This window comes from Eublepharis macularius, chromosome 15, assembly GCF_028583425.1.
Source record: "Eublepharis macularius isolate TG4126 chromosome 15, MPM_Emac_v1.0, whole genome shotgun sequence".
Classification (NCBI taxonomy): Eukaryota; Metazoa; Chordata; class Lepidosauria; order Squamata; family Eublepharidae; genus Eublepharis; species Eublepharis macularius.
In genome coordinates, this window is record NC_072804.1 from 41,365,813 (window position 1) to 41,386,406 (window position 20,594).

Genomic DNA, 20,594 nt, shown 5'->3' on the forward strand with positions numbered 1-20,594 from the left:
AAAGGACCAAGCTGGGATAGTTACAAAAGTTAGTTACAAATAGATAGTTACAAATAGTTAGTTACAAATAGATAGTTACAAATAGTTACAAAAGACAGCTGGGATAGTTACATCATTGGCAGGTCTGGCATATGGCATTCTTGCAAATATCTCTGCCTGGTACATGTCATCCCATTCCTCCTAGTTGCTCACCTCCATTGGTCTCCCTTCCCGATTTCATTCTGACAGCAATTCTGTAAGGGTTATATTGAAAGAATGTGACTGGCCCGAGGTCACCTAGGGAACGTCCATGGCAGAGTGGGGCTTTGAACCTGGAATGTTCGAGATCCTAGCCCAGCATCCTAAGCATTATGCCACGCCACCTCCCTCAAAGAGGCACCCAGTGAATTAGAACATCTCCACCATCTCTTGTCAGGGCCCTTCCCCTGTCCCAGTAAGGCTCCTAATAAATATGGCTCCTCTTGACTGCTTTGATGTCCTTCGTGGAATCCTGCTTCACCCACATTATTAATTTATTTACAATTCTATCCTGCTCCAAGAGCCATTCGTTTCTGATAAGTAGCTGCGTTGGTCTGTAGTAGAACAGCAGAATTTGAGGCACCATAAAGACCCAGAAGATTCTCAGGGTATAAACTTTCGAGAGTCAACGCTCTCTTCTTCAGAAGAGCCACTAGGGTTCCTTCAATGAAGGCCCCAGTGAGTCAAAACCAGTGTAATTTCAGCCTGGTTACACCATTAGATGCCTTCACAATGCCCGGAGTGCCTGAAGTTCCTTTCAGCGCTAATGATCCAGAACGCTAATTTGTGCCATGCACTATGCTGCGCCATGGCTTGGATTCATACTAAATTTTCCTGTAACGGATGTGTAATTTCCACCAATTTCTCCTTACCGATCCAGGCCCCCTGGTTTCCCCCTCATGCCCTTCTTAAGAGTCCCCTGTCCCCCAGGAGTAGCATTTTGGGAAGATCAGCGGACTGCAGTGGGAGGGAGGCAGGAAAGGTCTGTTCTGCTGATAGAAGCACCATCTATTCGTGGGAAATTTAATCTGGATCCAACCCCACATCTCTCAGCTATCCCTCAAGGTGAGAAGATTGTGCTCTTCAAGTCTTGTGAGTCTCTCCTGATTCTTTGGCCGTTGTGTGTGCTCAGTTGTGTGTAACTCAATCACAGGGTATTCAGATCTGATGAATGGATACAGGAAATGAGTTACCCCCTCCCCGATCTTCCTTAGCCTTGTGTCTCCAGCTATTTCTCGGCTAAGCTTGTTATTTTCTTCATTCCAGGAGCAGTATGTCTTCATTCACGATGCCATCTTGGAAGCTTGCCTCTGTGGGGAGACCAGCATCCCCGTTAGTGAGTTTAAGCCTACATACAAAGAGATGGTTAGGATAGATCCACAGAGCAACACGTCACAGTTGCGGGAGGAGTTCCAGGTGAGTACATGGAAGCAAAGGAGGGGATGAAACCAAGGATGCCGTCTCTGAATTGAGGGGTGGGGGAGAGAGAATGGTACAAAGATACGTGGGTTCAATTTACACAAGGGAAATGTGAAATCCAAACAGGAATTGGCCAGGGGGTGGGTAGCAGGAGGGTTGAGAAATTCAGGCTTGCCCATAGAGGGGGGGAGAGGGTTCTGTGCCTTTCTCCTGCCTTCTACCTTTCTTGCTAAGCAAGATCTTCTCACCCCTGCTTTATATGCAAATGGATACATGGAAAGAAACATGTCCACCACCATTTATCTACCTAGTCCATTTTTATCTCTTCACCCTCCAAAGAACCCTGACCTGGATAGCCCAAGAGAGCCTGATCTTGTCCAGTCTCAGAAGCTAAGCAGAGTTGGCCTTGGTTAATAATTGGATGGGGGACCTCCAACAAAGGCCAGGGTTGCAGAGGCAGGCAATGGCAAACCACCTCTGTTAGTCTGTTGCTATGCCATAAGTCCACTGTGACTTGAGGGCCGGATTTCATTTTCATCCTTCAAAGAGCTTGGAGCAACATACTTGGCTCTCCTGTCCTCATGTTATTCCCCCAACCACCCTGCAAAGTAGATTAGGCTAAGAGTGTGTGACTGGCCCTTCATGGCTGGGGGAGGATGGATGAGATTTCAACCCACATCTCCTAGATCCTAGTCTGACACACTAACCGCTATACCACACTGATAGCCAACAGACTATGAATATCACAGAGTGGAATCACATGATGCTGCCTAACCCGGTTTCCTTGTGTCCAGCAGACTCTGAATTCTGTAACACCCCACCTGGACGTGGAGGAGTGCAGCATCGCTCTTCTGCCGCGCAATCGGGAGAAGAATCGCAGCATGGACGTCCTGCCTCCTGACCGGTGCCTCCCCTTCCTCATCTCCATGGACGGAGACAGCAACAACTACATCAACGCGGCCTTAACTGACGTAAGCATACTTCGAGAGGGTTAGGGGCTGTGTCACGTCTGCAGAAGGATGAGGTGGTAACAAGATGGCAGAGTGGAGAATGGAATGCAGGGGAGGGATAATGGCTTTTCAAGTTTGCCCTATGTTGAAACCCGTAGAAGAGCAGTAGTACCTTGAAGAAGTCCAGTAGTACCTTGAAGAACAACAAGATTTCTAGGATGACTTTTGTGAGTCAAGCTCGTGAAAGCCTATAACCTGGGACGCGTTATAGCCTGGAAATCTTCTTGGCCTTAATGGTGCTATTGGACTCAAATCTTGCTCTTCTACTGCAGACAAACACGACTACACATCTAAAACTTAATATCCATATTTACCAAAGAAAGGCCCAGAATGGTCCATGCCAGTCCCCCTCCCCTCTTAACAATGATGCACCAAAGGATTTTTTAAAAAAAAATTACTGTACATACCTATGACTTGTAGTATGCACATTTATGACAAGTCTCTGTTTTTCTTGATATCCCTGGGAGGAAAATAACCCTATTCGTCTTTTCAAGTAAATATGGCAGTTCCACAAACATTTATTTATTTACTTCCTTTACAGCTTGCCTTTCTGGCTGAAACTCAAGGCAGATGGCACGATATAAAACAATATAATCAGACAGCCTAAGACATCCAGTGATCAATGAAATAGGTCTAGGATTACAAAAGTTTGGGAAAAAATGCAAAAAGGAAAAAAAGAGTGTCAGGCGGAAAATGGAATTACAAAAGTAGAGATGGTACAGTAGATGCAGGATAAAACATTCATTAAACATTGGGATAGACCACAACCCTATTCCTTTTATAAAGAAGCGTCCTCCTGAACCATTCCATTGTACTACTGCCCTATTCCCTTTATCAAAATGATCTCCTGAGCATAGAAGAACCAGCACCGTGTGTGAAATGTCAAGACAGAACTCTTCTCCTTTTTTCAAAGTGGGGGGAATTCTTATATAGGTTAGCACACACCCATTTGCACTCTGTCACATTTTTATTCCATCTTTCCACTCCTTGCCTTCATGTCATTCTCACAACAACCCTGCAGGGTTGGTTCACATTCCTGATGAGCTTCTTCCCCAACTCTGCCCTCCCCAAGCACCACCCTTAAATCTCCAGGAATTTCCCAAGCCAGAGTTGGCAACGCTACCGGTGGCTCAGACAATGCAGTCGTTCCTCTGGCTTCGGAACCACAGTTCCCAACTAACAGTGCAGAATACACTCGCACAAGATGCTTGTGATCCGATTTTGAACGGTCAGTAGACAGCAAGCTTTTTAAAAAAAACGTTTGAAGATGTTGCCTGACATCTGTGACCAAATTACAATTTGAATGGAGAATTCACACAAGAATTTTAATTGCTATTTTTATGCATTTGAGTTTCTTTTGCAAATGGTTTGCCTTGACACCTGTGCCAGGAGGAAAAAAAAATCCCCTTTCCTCTAACGCCATCATTTCATTTTCTTTTTTGTTTTCGGGGGAAGACAGGTCAGAGATGTAAATTCAGCTTCTTGAAGGATTCGTTCACTCTCCGCCCCCTTCTTTCCAAGCCAGCAGAAATAAAATCCATTATGCATAGAAGTTCCTAGCGAGTGCACAGGCTAAAATGACGCACTGTGTTATTGTAAATATGTCTAACAAAAGATCAGGGAGGAGGGGAAGGCAGCAGCATCTAAGGTGAAAGCTGCCACCGGTTTCCTTTCTCAAGAGTATGTGGCAAAATCTAGAGATCAGTGGGGGAGCCGAGCAGAGGGAGTTGATAATGAACAGTCTTCTGTCTTTCAACAACTTTTGGCCTTCTTGCATGACATGAAGCTTCTTCCAAGTGACTGTGAGAGAAGCAGAAGGCGCTAGATGTCTTTTCCTGTGTCATGCAAGGCCTGTGTTTATATGTCACTTATTGGAGAGGGATGTATGTGAGAATGGGGCAGCGCAGCTTCTTTGTAGGTTGCAAATTGCCTGTTTATTCCCTGTCCCACAGTCTCCCTACTCGTTGCGAATTACCTGGGGACTCTCAAGTGCAGGATTTTATGTGCGGTCCTCAATTCATGAGCAGGTTGTTCTTGCAGGTAAATGCCGCTTTCATGAGCGCTCCCTTTGTGCGATTGCATTTCTGAGTGCAGAGCACCAATTCAGCTCTGTTTTTGCTGGGAGAAACAATACTGTGGGTTCCTTTGGCTTGCCAATTTGCATTTGCATCAGCTCATCTCACTTACTACATTGACTGGAAGGGGCTGACCAGGCAAGAAAATGGTCTTTCCCAGTGTCTTTAACTGGAGATGCCGGGGGCTGATTGAACCTTCTTGGGCTCTTTAAGAAGAGGGACATCCCCAATCCCAATCCCTCTCTTTTTCGATTCAAACATTTAGAGAAGCCACTGCTACAAATGCACTTTACCTATCTAATAAACTTTTATCCATCTCTATCTTCAAAGAGCTCCCCATTATCTTCACAACAACCCTGCAAGGTAGAACAGCAAGATCTGAATCAAGTAGCACCTTAAAGGGCAACAAGATTTTCCGGGTAGAAGCTTCCAAGAATCAAAGCTCCCTTCTTCAGATACCACCTGTGAGATGGGTTAGACTGCAAGAGAGCAACTGGCCCAAACCCACCCAGCAAGGTTCACAGCTAAGTGGGGATTTGAACTCGGGTCTCCCAGAACCAAGTTCTGTACTTTAAACATTATATCACATTGAACATTAAACATTATATCACTTTTGGGGAAGAAGCTGTTTAAGAGGAGAGAGATGCATATTCCCCCAGGCACCTTTGAAGTATTCTGGTCATCCCTTTCACTTTGGAAAAGCACAGTCTTCAAGGGAAAGACCTAAGTACACTGTAGCGTCCTGGTTCTGGAACTGTGCAGTCCTTTCTCGAGATGGACATCCCCGTTCTGCTTTTCAGATCACATCTCCTCGTACAATGAGGCCCATTTACTGCAGATGCATTTGTGCAGAATCCATTTGTCCACACAATGCGTTTGGCCTCAGTACGTTCTGCCAATAAGCGCAAGCCACCATGTTGGTTTTTGGGTTAAAAGAAGAAAAGAAAAGCAGATGGGATAAAGTAATCAATGACCTGCTTCAATTAACCAGAGGGACGTCCTTTTGCTGGAGGAGATAATTCCAGAAAGCATGAGTATGATTTAAAGCTTCAAAGGGAACTGAATTGTCAGGGGTAAAGGGCTTCTGCTGCAGATTTGTCAGATGCCATCAGGACATGAAAAGACTTGATAGAAGGTCTTGTTTGAATATGGAGGGCTGTACACTCACTTCTTCATGCTCCAGAGGGGTAGTTGTGATACTGCAGCTGAAATGCCAACTAACAAATTTAGTGTGGCATAGACTTTGTTAGACTCGGGCTCAGTATTTATTTATCTCCAAGATTTCTATCCTACCTGTTTGCTGCTTGGGTCTTCACAGCAGCTTACAAGTATGTTTTGACAAAGTTGTTTTTAATCTGAGCTGTGGCAGGCTTCCATACATAGCTCTTCCCCTCCAGACCAAACTATTGGACTGCCTTGTTCAAAGGGGTGGCTGCATCAGACTATTGCAGGAAAATAAAAGTCCAGGAGCTGTTTATAATAATAATATTATAATAATAACATTCGATTTATATACCGCCCTTCAGGACAACTTAATGCCCACTCAGAGCGGTTTACAAAGTATGTTATTATTATCCCCACAACAAAACATTCTGAGGTGGGTGGGGCTGAGAGAGCTCCAGAGAACTGTGACTAGCCCAAGGTCCCCCAGCTGGCTTCAAGTGGAGGAGTGGGGAATCAAACCCGGCTCTCCAGATTAGAGTCCCGCGCTCTTAACCACTACACCAAACTGGCTCTCAGTTTAAAGGCTCACAGGTTGTTAATCTTTGAAGTGCCAGTGGACTTTTGTTTCATTTTGCCTTGTGCTTTGTCTGATGAATGGGCCACAAGGCTATGCCAAGGAATTCTGGCATGCCCTTCATTAACATCAACTGGAGCTGCCTCAGTAGTGGCGGATCACAAAGCTGGCTCTCCCCAGGTATGCTGGCCTGTGGACCAGGTGGAGAGCCAAGCAAATAGGGACCTACGGGAACCCGAATGGGCAGTTGCTGTAAAAGTCATTGGGGAATCTTTGGTTTCCTGTTCATATATACAAAGCCTATGCATGGGCCCCTGGTACATTCATGGGGATCTGTGTGCACTGTAGATCAAGAGTTCTTATTGATGGCTTGGATCCTGCCCTGAACTCCCCCTCCTGTAGGAGACTTCTAATCCCTCCAGTGAGCTATCCCTGGGGGTCCTCAGTCCCTGAGAAACAGCATTTCAGGAAGTGTTTGGGGCTGCCATGGGAGGGGGAATCAAATAAAATCACCCCCCCCCCTTGTACCTGAGGAATCACTCTCTACTTGTGCTTACAGAAATTCTAGGTGGGATCCAAAGCCACATGTACATAGCCTAAAGTCTGTCCACTGTGGACTGAGAGTTTCCATTCATGTATATATTTTGTGTGCATGTAAGAGCAGTGCCTAATATAGAGAACTGAGGCATAATATACCCAGGGCCTGCCTTGTACATATTATGGCCATTTTAACTACTGATACCAAAGTCATCAATGCAATATTTAAAGGGCCATGTGTGAATCACAGGCAGTGGAATATTATTTATTTATTTATTTATTTTATATCGTTTATAGTCAGGGGTCATTTCATAGAAAAAGAGCTGGAGGAACTCATTAGCATAACTCATCAGCATATGCCATGCCCCTTGCAATCACCGGAAGTGGTTCATTAGCATAACTGATTTGCATATGCCACACCCCCTGACATCACCTATCCTGGCTATTTTGGACCCAATCCTGGCCATTCAGGGCCAAAATTGGGCCCAAAATGCCAAAAAAGGGCTGAAAATGGCCAAAAAGGGGCCCAAAATGGTCAGGATCGGGCTGCTGCTGAGTGGGAGAGTGATCCACCACCCGTCAGAGGCCTGATCTGGGCCGTTTTATCCCCAATCCAGGCTGAAACGAGCCCAAAATGGCCGAGAGTCAGGTGGGCGGGGCCACCTGACATGTGACCTCTTTGGGGAACTGCCAGAACTGCATTCCTGTGCATTCCCCCTCGAAATGAGCCCTGTTTATAGTCCATCTTTCTCACTGTTTGTCTCTCTACACATTATGAAGTACCCAGAGATGCTCAAGTGAACCTCATTTCACATGTCCCCCTTCCCACTTCCCATGCACTCGCACAGGCCCACATCAGTACATTCACATGTTTGATATCAGTTCTTCCTCAACTGCTAAGAGTATCCTAGTTGCCCCCACCTCCCACATCCATTCATTGCAATGCAGATCTTGACAGTTTGTCACACCTTAAAGAAATGCAAAATTGGTAAAGGATCCTTGCAGTGAAAATAGAACTGGACTCACTTGAGGATAGAATCCCACAGAGGGAGCAATCACACAAAGGGAGCTCCCGTGAAAGCGGCAGGCATGTGCACCGAGCAAGAACAGCCTGCGCGTGAATTGAGGACCACACATAAAATCCTCCACTTCGGCATCCCCAGGTATTCGCAACATGAAGAGACACTGACAGACTCAAGGCAGATTACGTAATGAGTCAGTACAATCGATAGCACGACGTTTCAATATACATGTGATGGGTATCTACGTGCAATTTGCAACATTTAAAGAGAAAGAAAAAGAATGAAAAGAGAGGTTTAAAGATTTAACAGTATTGAAACAGCATAGACAAATTCCATGACTGATATATTAAACAACATAGGAACTACCCAGTAAGATCAGACATAGCAATAGTAGCGAAGTCCCTCATTGTTTACAGCGATAGTAGTGAACTCTATGGTCCCTCACTGTTTACGCAAATAGTAGTGAAGTCTGTGGTCCCTCTTTATCCCTTTACTAATGGGTTCCCTATCCCTTTACTGATGGATTTCTTGAGGCCACTTCCTTACCATACAGCCCTCCCACCTGAGCAAAAAGCCCTCTTGAACAGTTTGGTTTTGCATTGTTTACGGAAGTCCTGGAGAATGGAAGCTTCCCTAACCTCCTCAGGAGGGCCATTCGGAGCCTGAAGGTTAGTTGAGAGAGAGTGAGCACCAATAATTGATTTAAATGCACCAGTTAATCAAGGGATGCTTTCGGCTCTGCAGGAGAGACTTGCCATGTATGTCAAGGCTCTGTAATTTCTTGGTTTCCTGTTCTCACAACTCCCACCCCCTTCTCTCTAGATCAGGCTATAATTCCCGTTTTACACACAAAGCATATTGAAGCACGTAAAGAACTTGTTGTCTCCATTAAGAAACCGCCCAGGGAATACCCTGCCATTCTTTCCTCGCTTTTACACCGCTCGGCTGCCTGTTTAATTTTTTAAAACAATATGTTTAAAGGGGGGAAAAAATTCTGCCCGAGCATCTCCTTCCTTGAATTTGCTCTTCGCCCATTTGAAGAGGCTGACCCAAATCAGATGGGTTGAAAATCCAACTTAGGGCGGGTGGGGAGAAGGAAATGATGGCGCAAGGATCGGAAAAGAAACCCAAAATCAGGGAGGTATTTTGTCAGTGCAGGAGACCTGTCACTTGAGTTTATAAGTGTTATTTCAAGGACACTCGAGGAGGGTGAAGAGCCGATGGATAAAGGCTATCCGAGGCTGGGTTGTGTGTTGTATCTCTGCCGGTGCCCCTAAAAGCTTCTGTTCCTTTTGAAGTGCTAACAAGCGTTCTAAAGTCTTTACCTTGAAGTTAAGGGGGCTGCTTTTTCATTTCTTCTTTACAGGCTATCCTCTCCCTCCCTCCTCCCAAGAAAATGTTTGTTAGAAGTAAGATTTGGAAAAGCCTGCCCTGCTTTTGTGTGTCTGACTTCTTTGCTGTTTTCCCCCCACTCCTTCCCAAGAGATATTGCAGGCCAGCCAGGCTGTAGGATCATTTTAAGAGCTGCCTTTTGCGATATGCCCTTATTATCCAGAGCGTATCACTTCCTGTGGGGGGAAAAAAAAGATCCATTGGGCTGACATTTTTCATGCTTGTTCTTAGATCAAAGGTGACTGTTTTCAGTTAGGAGAATAGAATTCTCTTTTTTAAAAAGGAGAGATCTGAGAGCAGAAAGTGTGTGCATTTTCCCCCCATCTGGCAGTATTAATGGATTGAAGCATATATTTTTTTTTAACTTTCTGCTCGCTGGGGATGTGGCCCACAGTGAAAACGAGGCATTCTCATATCTTTGGCCTTTCTCACCCCTCAATTTAGTTCAGTCCACCATGGGGCTCTGCCCTGCGTCTAAGCTGTCTGTTTTCTTGCCGCAGGCAGGTTGTTAGAGGTATAAAATTAGAGGGCTGAAGGGAAGCTTTAAGCCACAAATTCTAGCATCTGGGGGTGAAAGAGAAAGATCCTGCGAGCATATTAGTGCAACCTGAGTTGCTCGTATTCCTAGTGGAGTGTGTAGATTGAACAACCTATGCCATATTACAGGTAGGAGAGAACAAAGATAGCAAAGGGTAATTGGGGTCAGCGAGGGGCTATCTCAGCGCATGCACCCCCCAACCCTAATTTCATTCCCATCGTTCCTGGATAGGGGCTTGTATCTAAGTAACTGTTGGCAGAAGGTGGGACAGATAGAGCACATATCTCCTTGCCACATATCTCCTGGCAAACCCTGATATTGCCTGCCAGCACCCAAAAGGGCAATGGGAGAAAAATTGCTGCAAAATTGGGTGTGTGTGCGCGTGTGCGTGCATGTGTACTGGATTCACATCAGTGTACAACATCACTTCCTGTGAAAACATATCATTTTTATCTTTTGCTATGAAACTTCAAAGCTCTTAACGGATCTCCTTGAGGTTTTTTTAAAAAAAAAATATTACACAGATCAGAAGTCCGATGGTATTTGAAATGGTAAGTGCAAAATGCGATCTTGCTTCTGGTCCCTCTCAGAGTCACTGATTGTCGCTAGGGATGTTTCAGCGAACGTTATGCCAGCTGAGATTCAGTTCCACCATTGCAGCTACCTTTACAGTGTTCGGGCCCTTGGGAAGAAAAACAACAGAATTTGATAGTAAAAAATGGTGTCAGAAGTGCCGCCTGGTATACAAAAGGCATCAAAAGGGCATGATTGAAGCAGGGAAGCGGGCAAAGGGAACATGTGGAACGCCAACATTCATGACAAATGTGTCTGAAAACAAAAAGGGAACGAAAAATGGCTTTGATGTGCATCCTGAGCTGCTACTCTCTCCACCCCCTTTGGTGTGGCTCTGCCTTTACCCCCCTTTCTGTGTGTTCCCCCTTTAGAGCTACACAAAGAGTGCTGCCTTCATTGTGACTTTGCACCCGCTGCAGAACACCATCGCTGACTTCTGGAGGCTGGTCTATGACTACGGCTGCACCTCCATTATCATGCTGAACCAGCTCAATCAGTCCAACTCTGCCTGGGTGAGTGATGGATATCCATTTTTTTGGGTGGCTGCTTCTTGCTGCAAAATTTAGGTAGAGCGGGGCTGTGTGTTACATACATGACTCTGGAGCAAAGGGGGCATTCTGATTGACTTGCATACAGTCATGTTAAAGGACTACTTGCAATGCGGGGGTTGTTGTTATTAGAGTCAGCTACATGTTTTACAGACCCTTGAGCACAGGGTATCTTTTAGCCCCCTGCATTCCTTTCTCTGTTCCCAGCCCCCAACAGAAGGCACTTTCATGTGTGATTATTGCTCTGTTCTACAATGGCAAACCACCCTGTAAAAAGTCTGCCAAGAAAACGTCGTGATGCGACGTCTCCCCATGGGTCAGTAATGACTCGGTGCTTGCACAGGGGACTACCTTTACCTTTACCTACCTCTGCTACGAGTTGTAGTCACCTTATTCCCTAAGCACAGTTCCCTTCTTCCTCTCTATCAAATTTTCACCCTGCCCTTTCTCCAAGGAGTTCAGGAGGGCTTATGTGGTTCTCCCCTCCTCCATTTTATCATTACAACAACCTAAGAAAAAAGACAGGCAATACAGATGTCTGTCTTTTTGTTTTCCTTGCCAAAGATAAATTTATTTATTTGTAAATCAAATATAAATATTTGATGCATATTCCACCCTCCCCATATCAGTGGGCTCAGGGCGGATTACATCATATACATTATAAAAAAAGTTAACGTTTAAACTTTAAAACCAATAGACAATAATATATAATTTAAAATCTAAAATATAGACTACGGAAAGCAGCAGCACAGAAACAATTCATATAATCCATCATCTAACCGCCCCTAAAAGAATATCACAAAGGGTTGGGTGGTAACTATTTCTTGATAGGGAGGGATGATCCCCTCTATTTAACCAGTGGGGGGCCCTGCCCAGCGTCAACCATACGCCTGATGGAACAGCTCTGTCTTACAGGCCTGGTGAAAGGATAGCAAGTCCTGCCAGGCCCTGGTCTCATCAGACAGAGCGTTCCACCAGGTTGGAGCCAGGACCAAAAAGGCCCTGGCTCTGGTCGAAGCTAGGCAGGCCTCCCTGGGACCAGGGACCACTCATAGCTGTTTTTCACTGGAACGAAGTATCCTCCGGGGCTCATATGGGGAGAGGCAGTTCCGCAGATACGCTGGTCCCAGTCCGCATAGGTCTTTATAGGTTAAAACCAGAACCTGGAATCTGATTCGGTACTCCACCGATAACCAATGCAGCTGGCGCAATACTGGTGTTATATGTGCATTTCCCGGCACTCCAGTGATGACCCGTGCCTCCGCATTTTTAAAAAATGAAGCAGTGGGGGCGGGGAGCAGTTTCGATCAGGAAAGTGGCACAGGGAGAAGAAAGACACCCTCCATTGAAGCAAGGTAGCCCCAACCCATATTCTCCACCAGCTAAAAGGCAGGTGGGAGGCGGTCATAGATAGCACGCATTACATGTTGTTTGTTCCTTAAATCAAAAGCTAACAATGAGAATCACAAGAGGGAGTCGCAACATCCTTTTGCTATGCTTTTTTTGTTTATATATTAATAAACATCAGGAAATGAGGATTTGCCAGGAAAGACGTGCCTCTTCCCAGCGCCAGTACCTGACAGAATAAAATGCATTTTTCTCTTAGGTGAGCAACAGGTTTCATAGACTTGCAGTGAATAATCCATTTCAAGAGCCTGCAGAGGCATGTTGTGCCAAAGAGTCTATGAAATAGACTCTACAAAAGGCTCATATTCCAATAATGTAGAACGGCAGATTACGCCCCCCCCCCCCCCCCCGTTTCTATGCCATGAGTGTGTGCCGTTTTATTATCATTGCACGCTTTTTGCATCTAAAACAGCTCTCCATTTTTCAGAAGTTGATGAGATTTAATGCATGTTATTCAGCATTCTGTATCCTAAGGAGACGGACAATATTTTTTTGCCAGTCAAAGATGAGAAGATGGCAGGGAGGCTCTGATATTGGCAACCTGAGCAGGAAACCACCTGCCCAAATTCAAAATAGGTTCTATGCGTCATTTCCAATTGAGCATGAAATTAAGTAACAACTTTATCCTGGTTAGGGATGTTACCGAATTTCATATCTGACATTTGGTTTAACTTGAAAATCCCCTTTTTCTATTTGTTTTGTAACTTGGGGGGGATCATACTCTTGACTCTTGATTTTGCAGCATTTTCTTAATTTCTCTTCCTCCTTAAATTAAGGCATTTTTCAATTTTATTTTTTATGTTCTTTCATGTGTAAGTGGTGTATAACGTAAACGACATAACAAAAGGGTTGAAAAGAAATCATTTGAACAAAATCAGAAATGCCAGCACCGAATCTGGGCAAAATGAACAGGTTCGCTGTTAGAATGTACTGACACAAAATCGAATAAATATAGTGTGACGTTCATACATCTTAAATCCTGGTTTTTGAGGAGACATGGAAGAACACCCAGAGTATTATCTTGAAGAAGAGGGCAACCAGAAGTTTATACAATTATGCATGGGATGTGGAAAGTAGATTGAAAGAACTTTGTAGCATAGAAGTTAAATGATTGGGTTGCAAATCAGCACTCTGCTGGTTTGGACCCTGCTGCCATGAGCTCAGCAGGTGGTCTTGGGTAAGCCACTCCTCTCAGCCCCAGCGGTATTGTGGGGATAATAACAACACTGACTTTGTCCTCCGCTCTGAGTGGGGCACTAATCTGTCTAGAAGAGTCATACATAAGCACAGTTATTTTTATTAGAATATGGAGACACCCTATAAAGATGATGGCTAATAGATTTAGGAGGAAGTACGTATTCACTCAGCAAGTAAATTCTAGAATTCATGGCTGGGGGCGGGGGGGGGGGGTGGAGAGGGTACAGTCACATTAGACTGTGGTCCAGGGTGGCAGTTAATCTCCCCCCCCCCCCATATTATTTTCCGAGCGTCAATGTTCCCTGGGCTCTATCTTGAAGAAAATATACAATTGCCCATATTATACCACTTAGTTTTTCCCATGGGGGAAATAGCAGTTCAGGCCAGGGGCAACAGGTGCTTGCCAACATGGTACAAGGGGAAAGAGTTAACAACCCCAAACCTTCTTGCATCACACACCTGATGCCCCACTGCTAATAATAGTCTTTTTAAAAAAGCTGGAGAACTGGTCCCAGATTTCTCATCGCTATGTCCTCTTAAGTCCAAAGGCTTAATCTAAACATTGTCCTTAGAAAGCACATCTCTCACCATAGGAATGACTTCTGAGTAAATGTGCTTAAGTGTTGCATGAAATTCATAGTTTTGATATTTGGTCATGCGGACACAGCTGAAAGCTATCTTTATAAGAGATTTCCTGTGGATTTGGACGATGACTTGAATGATAACGTGCACATTTTACAGGTCTAAACATGACCTACTTAGGCCATCACAAACTCTCTGGACAGACAGGGACGAGATGATGGATTCCTAAGATGTCAGGAGGCTTTCTAACTTTGATCACCCTGCTCCAGATTCCTAAAACATTCTGGTCAGGTTCAGAGCACTTTTAAAAGCCCATTACAAGCCTCTAATGTTAATTTGACCGAAAAACGTATTGGATTTTTTTTTCCTCTCCAACATAAATTTAGTATTACATACTCTTAATGGACGTCTGGAGAAGACTTCATTAGCTGGATTATTTTATGAGTTGAGATCAGGCACTTCAGTGCAAATGACCCAACCCTACAGTTGTTACGCTGACAGAGAAGTAAGCACATGAATGAATTAAAGGCTCCTCTCGGGTAAAGAAGAGATTTCCTTTTGTCAGGCACGCTGGCTGAGTTAAAGAGCACTACTGTGTGCTTAAATAACAGAACAGGGGAAAATAAACATTATCCCTGATGCTACCCTTACCCAGGAGGCCTGGTAATTCTGCAAGGCCAGAGGGAGTTTATTCAGGAGTGAAATTAACTCTGGAAATAATTGACATGGAAGGAAATCGGAAGCAGCTAACTATGTTAGGCCAAGGCAGAAGCAAATTGGGGTGTATGTAAAATGAAAACGAGGCTACACTGGGGCAGGAGTAAGACTTGTTGGGGCCCTAAGATATGTCAGGTTTAAAAAGTGCCATAGCATTAATGCGCCCCCTCCCCAAGGTAATTTAGTAAATGTTAGTAAATTAATTTGTATTTAAAGGCCTCTCATAATCTGTAGTCTGGTGGAAACCCAGCCACTTCAACAGTCTCCAGTGATGGGTTTGTGGCTTGAGTTTTCCTAGGTTTTAAATTCCTCTTGCCTGTTAGAGCCAAGCTATAAGTGATGCCTGACACAGGTTGGACATTTGTCACCTTCCCTCAAGTTTTGATGGGAAATGTAGACGTCCTGGTTTTATAGCTTGGCTCTCCATTACAGCTGCAAGGCCAGGATGCCTACATTTCCCATCAAAATATGAGGGAAGCTGACAAGTGTCCAACCTGTGTCAGGCATCACTTGTAGCTGGGCTCTTAATTTCCAACCTTGCCAAAATCTGGCGTCAGATTCAGACGCTGTGGGCAGTGTCGCTAAATCGCTCAAGAGACCTTGTAGCCTCAGATGCGGCAGAGAATGGCCTGCTTCAAATGTTGTGGAAGTTTGTAACTAGCAGTTTGGATTTATGAATGTCGGAGGCTCTTAATTCTTGCAGAGTATATCAAAGGAAAGCTGGATTAGATCTAGAAGAAGGTGGAGTGAAAACTGGTGGGAGGAACATTAACCATTTGAGGTATGCAGATGACACCATGTTACTAGCAGAAAAAAGTGAAGACTTAAAACAACGACTGATGAAGGTTGAAGGAGAAAGTGCCAAAGCAGGATTACAGCTAAACATCAAGAAAACAAAAGTGATGACTACTGAGGAATTACACCATTTTAAAGTGGACAATGAGGAAATTGAAATTGTTCAAGATTTTCTATTCCTTGGCTCAATCATCAACCAAAAGGGAGAGCGCAATGAAGAAATCAGAAGAAGATTGAGACTTGGAAGAGCAGCTGTGAGAAAGCTAGATAAAATCCTTAAAAATAAAGATGTCTCTCTGGGGACCAAGATCAAGATAATCCAAACTATGGTATTCCCCATTACTATGTATGGATGTGAAAGCTGGACAGTGAAGAAAGCTGACAGGAAGAAAACTGATTCCTTTGAAATGTGGTGTTGAAGGAGAGTTTTGCGGATACCATGGACAGCCAAAAAGACAAATAAGTAGGTATTGGATCAAATCAAGCCTGAATTCTCCCTAGAAGCTAAAATGACAAGACTAAGTCTATTGTGAGAAGACAAGATTCTCAGTAAAAGTCAAGGCAGTAGGAAAAGACGAAGACCTAAAAGGAGATGGCTGGACTCAATAAAATAAGCCATGTCTTCCAGTTTGCAGGATATGAGCAAGTCTGTTAATGATAGGATGTTTTGGAGGTCTTTCATTCATAGGGTCACCATAGGTCAGAGGCAACTTGATGGCACGTAACACACATACACACTTTGGATGGATATTATAAGCCCAGAATTGTTCTCTGGTGTAGTTTGGGATGCCAGGTTCCCCTACCTTCCTGGCAGGAAGGGGGGACCAGGTGCTTACCTTCTCGGCATTCTTTGGTCCTCCTCACATGCATGATTTGTGCACATGGACACCCACGCCTAGACAGTGACATCAGTTCCAGGAAGTGACACCATCATGCAGGTATGGGAGTGTATGTGCGCTTCTCCGCAGGTCGATTTGGGCTGCAAACGGGCGTTTGGGGTAAAAATCAGTCCACTGAGAAGCACAAGAGCATTCTCAGGGATGCGCAGTGACATCATTCCCGGAGGTGACGTCATCACACTGTCGAGGCCCATTCCCCCACCTTATCTCCCCCGCTGGCCAGGAAAGTACAGCCGGGAGGCAGAGGGTAGGAGCGGGGGTTCCCGCAGCCACAGCTGGGGAATGGCATCCCTTGTGGTTTGTAAGAGGAAGAGAGAACTTAGTATAGATTTCAGGTTCCTAGAGAGAACAAGCTGCAAACCAGCATTTGATCTAAAGCAATAAAGGACAAGCGGGAAGGTTTGTGGGGGCGCTCATCTACTTTGTATCCCACAACGCCTTACAGATTCTTTGACCACACTGCTTGCATTCCCACGAGACAATGGCCATAGAGAACGGACCCTAAGAAGGGTTATCTGTCTAGCGCCATTTTTTTGCAGTTCTGGAATCTGTACTCCATTGCATCAGCTTCCCATGCATGGTAAATCAAACTCAGAATGGATATTCGAGTGCATTGTATTTGTTCTATTTTGCCAAATGGTGCTTGCCTGTGGCACCGCTATTGGAACAAGTACTTCTCTGTGAAAGCAACATAAAAACAGCCGAGGGGTCACGGCAAAGCATACTTTACATTCAAAAGGTCCTACCCCCATTCAGTCACCAGCATCTCAAGTAGCCGATGCATGAAAGTCATTGTTCTGCCTGAGATATTGAGACCAAGCTAGATGGACTAATGGTCTGACTCTTTCTAAGGCAGCTTGGTACACTCCAAACCGCGTTATCCCAGCTGTGGATGCCTTTCCCCTGCTTTCCGCTTTCCCCACGTCTTTTGGGTGCCGTTCTTCCTATTGTATTTCTTCGTTATCCTGATCTCACCCTTCCCTACCGGATATTGTATTCTTTGGGGGAATGTCCACATAATGCTGTTTGGCCAGATCTTAAATGTTTACCAGTTTAACACCAACAGATGATAAATCAGCCTTTACAGCGAGCGGCTTTTGAAAGGTGACTTAGAGGGTATATCCCTCGCCTGAACTATGTCTTGCCGAAGGAAGTTTTAATATCCAAATTATAGCTCCAAGTCTGGAAGGCATCGAGATCAAAGAGATTTATAGCCCCTATTAATAACCAATTATTTCTCAAACACATTTGCCATGCAGTTAGGCCCGAGCTGTCCAAAGGCCCAAAATGCTAAATGTTCTGTTAAAGTGCAATGACAAACATCATATATTTTGTATTGACGCTGGTTTCCCGGCTGTCGTGGCTTGCAAACAATCACATCTGTGACCCTTGAATTGAGCAATACATCAGCAGTGTGGCCGGATGAGAGATAGCAAGGGGCAGATACCTTGCTATCAGCGATCTTCCTGCTCTGTCGCCAGCCATGTCTAAGAATATTAAAGTTCATGTTGATATTTCCAAGTTGGAATTTACTTTCAGCTCAGCAGGAGGAAGATTACAGACCCAAATCTTTTTTGGCTGAAGGCACGCAGACCTTCCTACTGTCCCAATTTACCAGGGAGAGTCCCTGTTTTTGTTTCTTGCCTCTGGGAAATTACTATCCTGATTTTGTTCCTATTTTTGCCTTTAAGCAATGCCTTGCAAAAATAATGCTAGTTGCTAGAATTTTCATGCTGAAGGATTCGACACCCTTTCCAGGATCTCTAGGAGGCAAATCTCTGAATCGGAGAATGGACACATTTTGCACGTGCTTATAAACACACATGTGTGGACATATTTGACATGGCTCATTAAGAAGTGTTGATAATGACAGGAAATAAGATCACATGTACAGAGAAATTAAGTTCCAAGCATGAAGCTCCCAGTGCACATCTGTTGCCAGGATACATGGGGGGCGGGCACTGAGAATTTGTTATGTGTGAATTGGCCCTCAGCTTTTCTTAATGCTCTTTGCCTCCTGGAGCATATTCTGTTTTTAAGGGGTTTTACTTTTCTTTTGATTAATTCATGAAGCCATTTCTTGTGTATCTTGGGGGAGGGGGGCTTCCACAAGTGGGGGGAGCGTACTCAGTGATGCCATAGGGTCTGCCAGCTGAAACGGGCATTTCTTTCAGGGGAACTGATCTCTGTAGCCTGGTAATCAGTTGTATTTCTGGGAGACTTCAGCACCCCCCCCCCCCCGCCCGCAAGATGAGGGTAACCCTAGTTTTGCTGATACGATCAACTAATCAATTAATTAATTAATAATAATAACAACAACAACATTAGATTTATATACCACCCTTCAGGCTGACTTAACACCCACTCAGAGCGGTTTACAGAGTATGTCTTTATTATCTCCACAACAGCAATCACCCTGTGAGGTGGGTGGGGCTGAGAGAGGTTTGAGAGAGCTGAGACTGACCCAAGGTCACCCAGCTGGCTTCAAGTGGAGGAGTGAGGACTCAAACCCAGTTCACCATATTAGAGTCCCGCGCTCTTAACCACTACCCCAAACTGGCTTTATTTATACCCAACCTTTCCCCTTGGCTCAAGGTGGCTTACTTCTTACTCAGGGACCAGCCAGTTTACTATTGGGTTTGCTTTTAGGTTACTGTTACTAATGGGTCAGACTAATTTGATCTCGTCGTCAGCTCTCAGAAGCTAAGTAGGGTCAGCGCTGGTTAGTACTTGGATGAAAGACCACCACCCAGGAAGTCCAAGGTTGCTACACAGAGGCAGACTATAACAAACCACCTCTGTTTATCTCTTGCCTTGAAAATCCTACTGGGGTGGGGGGGAGTGTCACCATAAGCCAGCTGTGACTTGATGGCACTTTGCACCACCAGAGTGCTGTCACCTGTGGAATGTTCCTGACCTCACAAAGACCATTGTCATGTGAGTTTAAACGAAGCGGTTTTGCTAAGCAATTTACTATGGGACTATCTGGATGTTTTTGTTCCCTGGACATTTCAGAGTACCAAGAAGGACAGTTTAGGTTCCAGTGCCACCAGCTCACACTCTGCACTCTTTCTCTTTCCTCAGCCTTGTTTGCAGTATTGGCCAGAGCCAGGACTCCAGCAGTACGGACCGATGGAAGTCGAATATGTTTCCAGATCCACAGATGAAGATGTTGTGGCTCGCCTTTTCCGAGTCCAGAATATAACACGGGTGAGAAGCATGAAAAATACCATTCTGGGTTGCAGCACTGTTTTGAAAATACATTGGAGATGCTGGTTTTGGATGTGTGCTTTTGATAGTTGATTTTTCTTTAATTGCCCACTTTAAAGAGTCTACACATGCACACACGTGAAGTTGCCTTATGGGGTCATTCAAAGCCGCTATTGTCTATTCCGACTGGCAATGGCTCTCCAATATCTCAGGCAGAGGTCTTTCACATCACATCATATGACTGCCTTGATCCTTCTTGCTAGAGATGTTGGGGATTGAACCTGGGACCTTCTGCATGTGAAGCAGATGCTCTGCCACTGAGCCAATGGCCCTCCCCAAGTTTAACTAGGCTGCTGTGTTTACATATTATATGACAAGAGGGGTCCTTGGGCATTTGAAGAAAACAATTGTGAGAATTTGAGAAGACCAAGTTTTTATAGTCTATAATGATGATTTGGTGCTAGTTCTTGCTGACATGGTCAACCAGCATCTGAGCTGTATTGCTTCAGATGACAAGTGGGGCCTCACTTGGCTGATTTTTTTCCATGCTTCCCCCCACAGCTAGCCTGTCAAGAAGAACTGGCCAATCTCCCACCACCACTGTTGGTTTTCCACATCAAAAGGAGTGAAGTAACATAGGGGTGAAGGGCAGACTTCATGGTCCATTGTACAAATAAGCACGTCTATACATGATTCTTTTCAACTTAAAGATATTCAGTTGTTTGGCTTTCTGCTGAATTTGAAATGTGAGGATTTGCAGGATCTTTTAAAGTATATTCTGTAAAAACAGTACAGCTGTGGCAGATGCAAGAGGAAATCGGAATAAGGCTAGGTTTCTCTTTCTCCATCAGGTTTTGCATTGTCTAGTAATGGAATGTCCTTTTAGAAATATGGGCTAGAGAGGAAGTAGGCACAGC

General features: G+C 44.7%; 1 protein-coding gene across 1 annotated transcript in view; it reads left to right on the plus strand.

Moving 5' to 3' along the window:
* The window catches only part of PTPRU (protein tyrosine phosphatase receptor type U), a 386,725-nt gene that overhangs the window by 350,473 nt on the left and 15,658 nt on the right, over positions 1-20,594 (plus strand). Inside the window, exons 24-27 of the mRNA XM_054999127.1 lie at positions 1,285-1,434; positions 2,232-2,408; positions 10,694-10,834; positions 19,552-19,677. Coding sequence (XP_054855102.1) covers positions 1,285-1,434; positions 2,232-2,408; positions 10,694-10,834; positions 19,552-19,677 — 594 coding nt within the window. The remainder of the gene's footprint in view (positions 1-1,284; positions 1,435-2,231; positions 2,409-10,693; positions 10,835-19,551; positions 19,678-20,594) is intronic.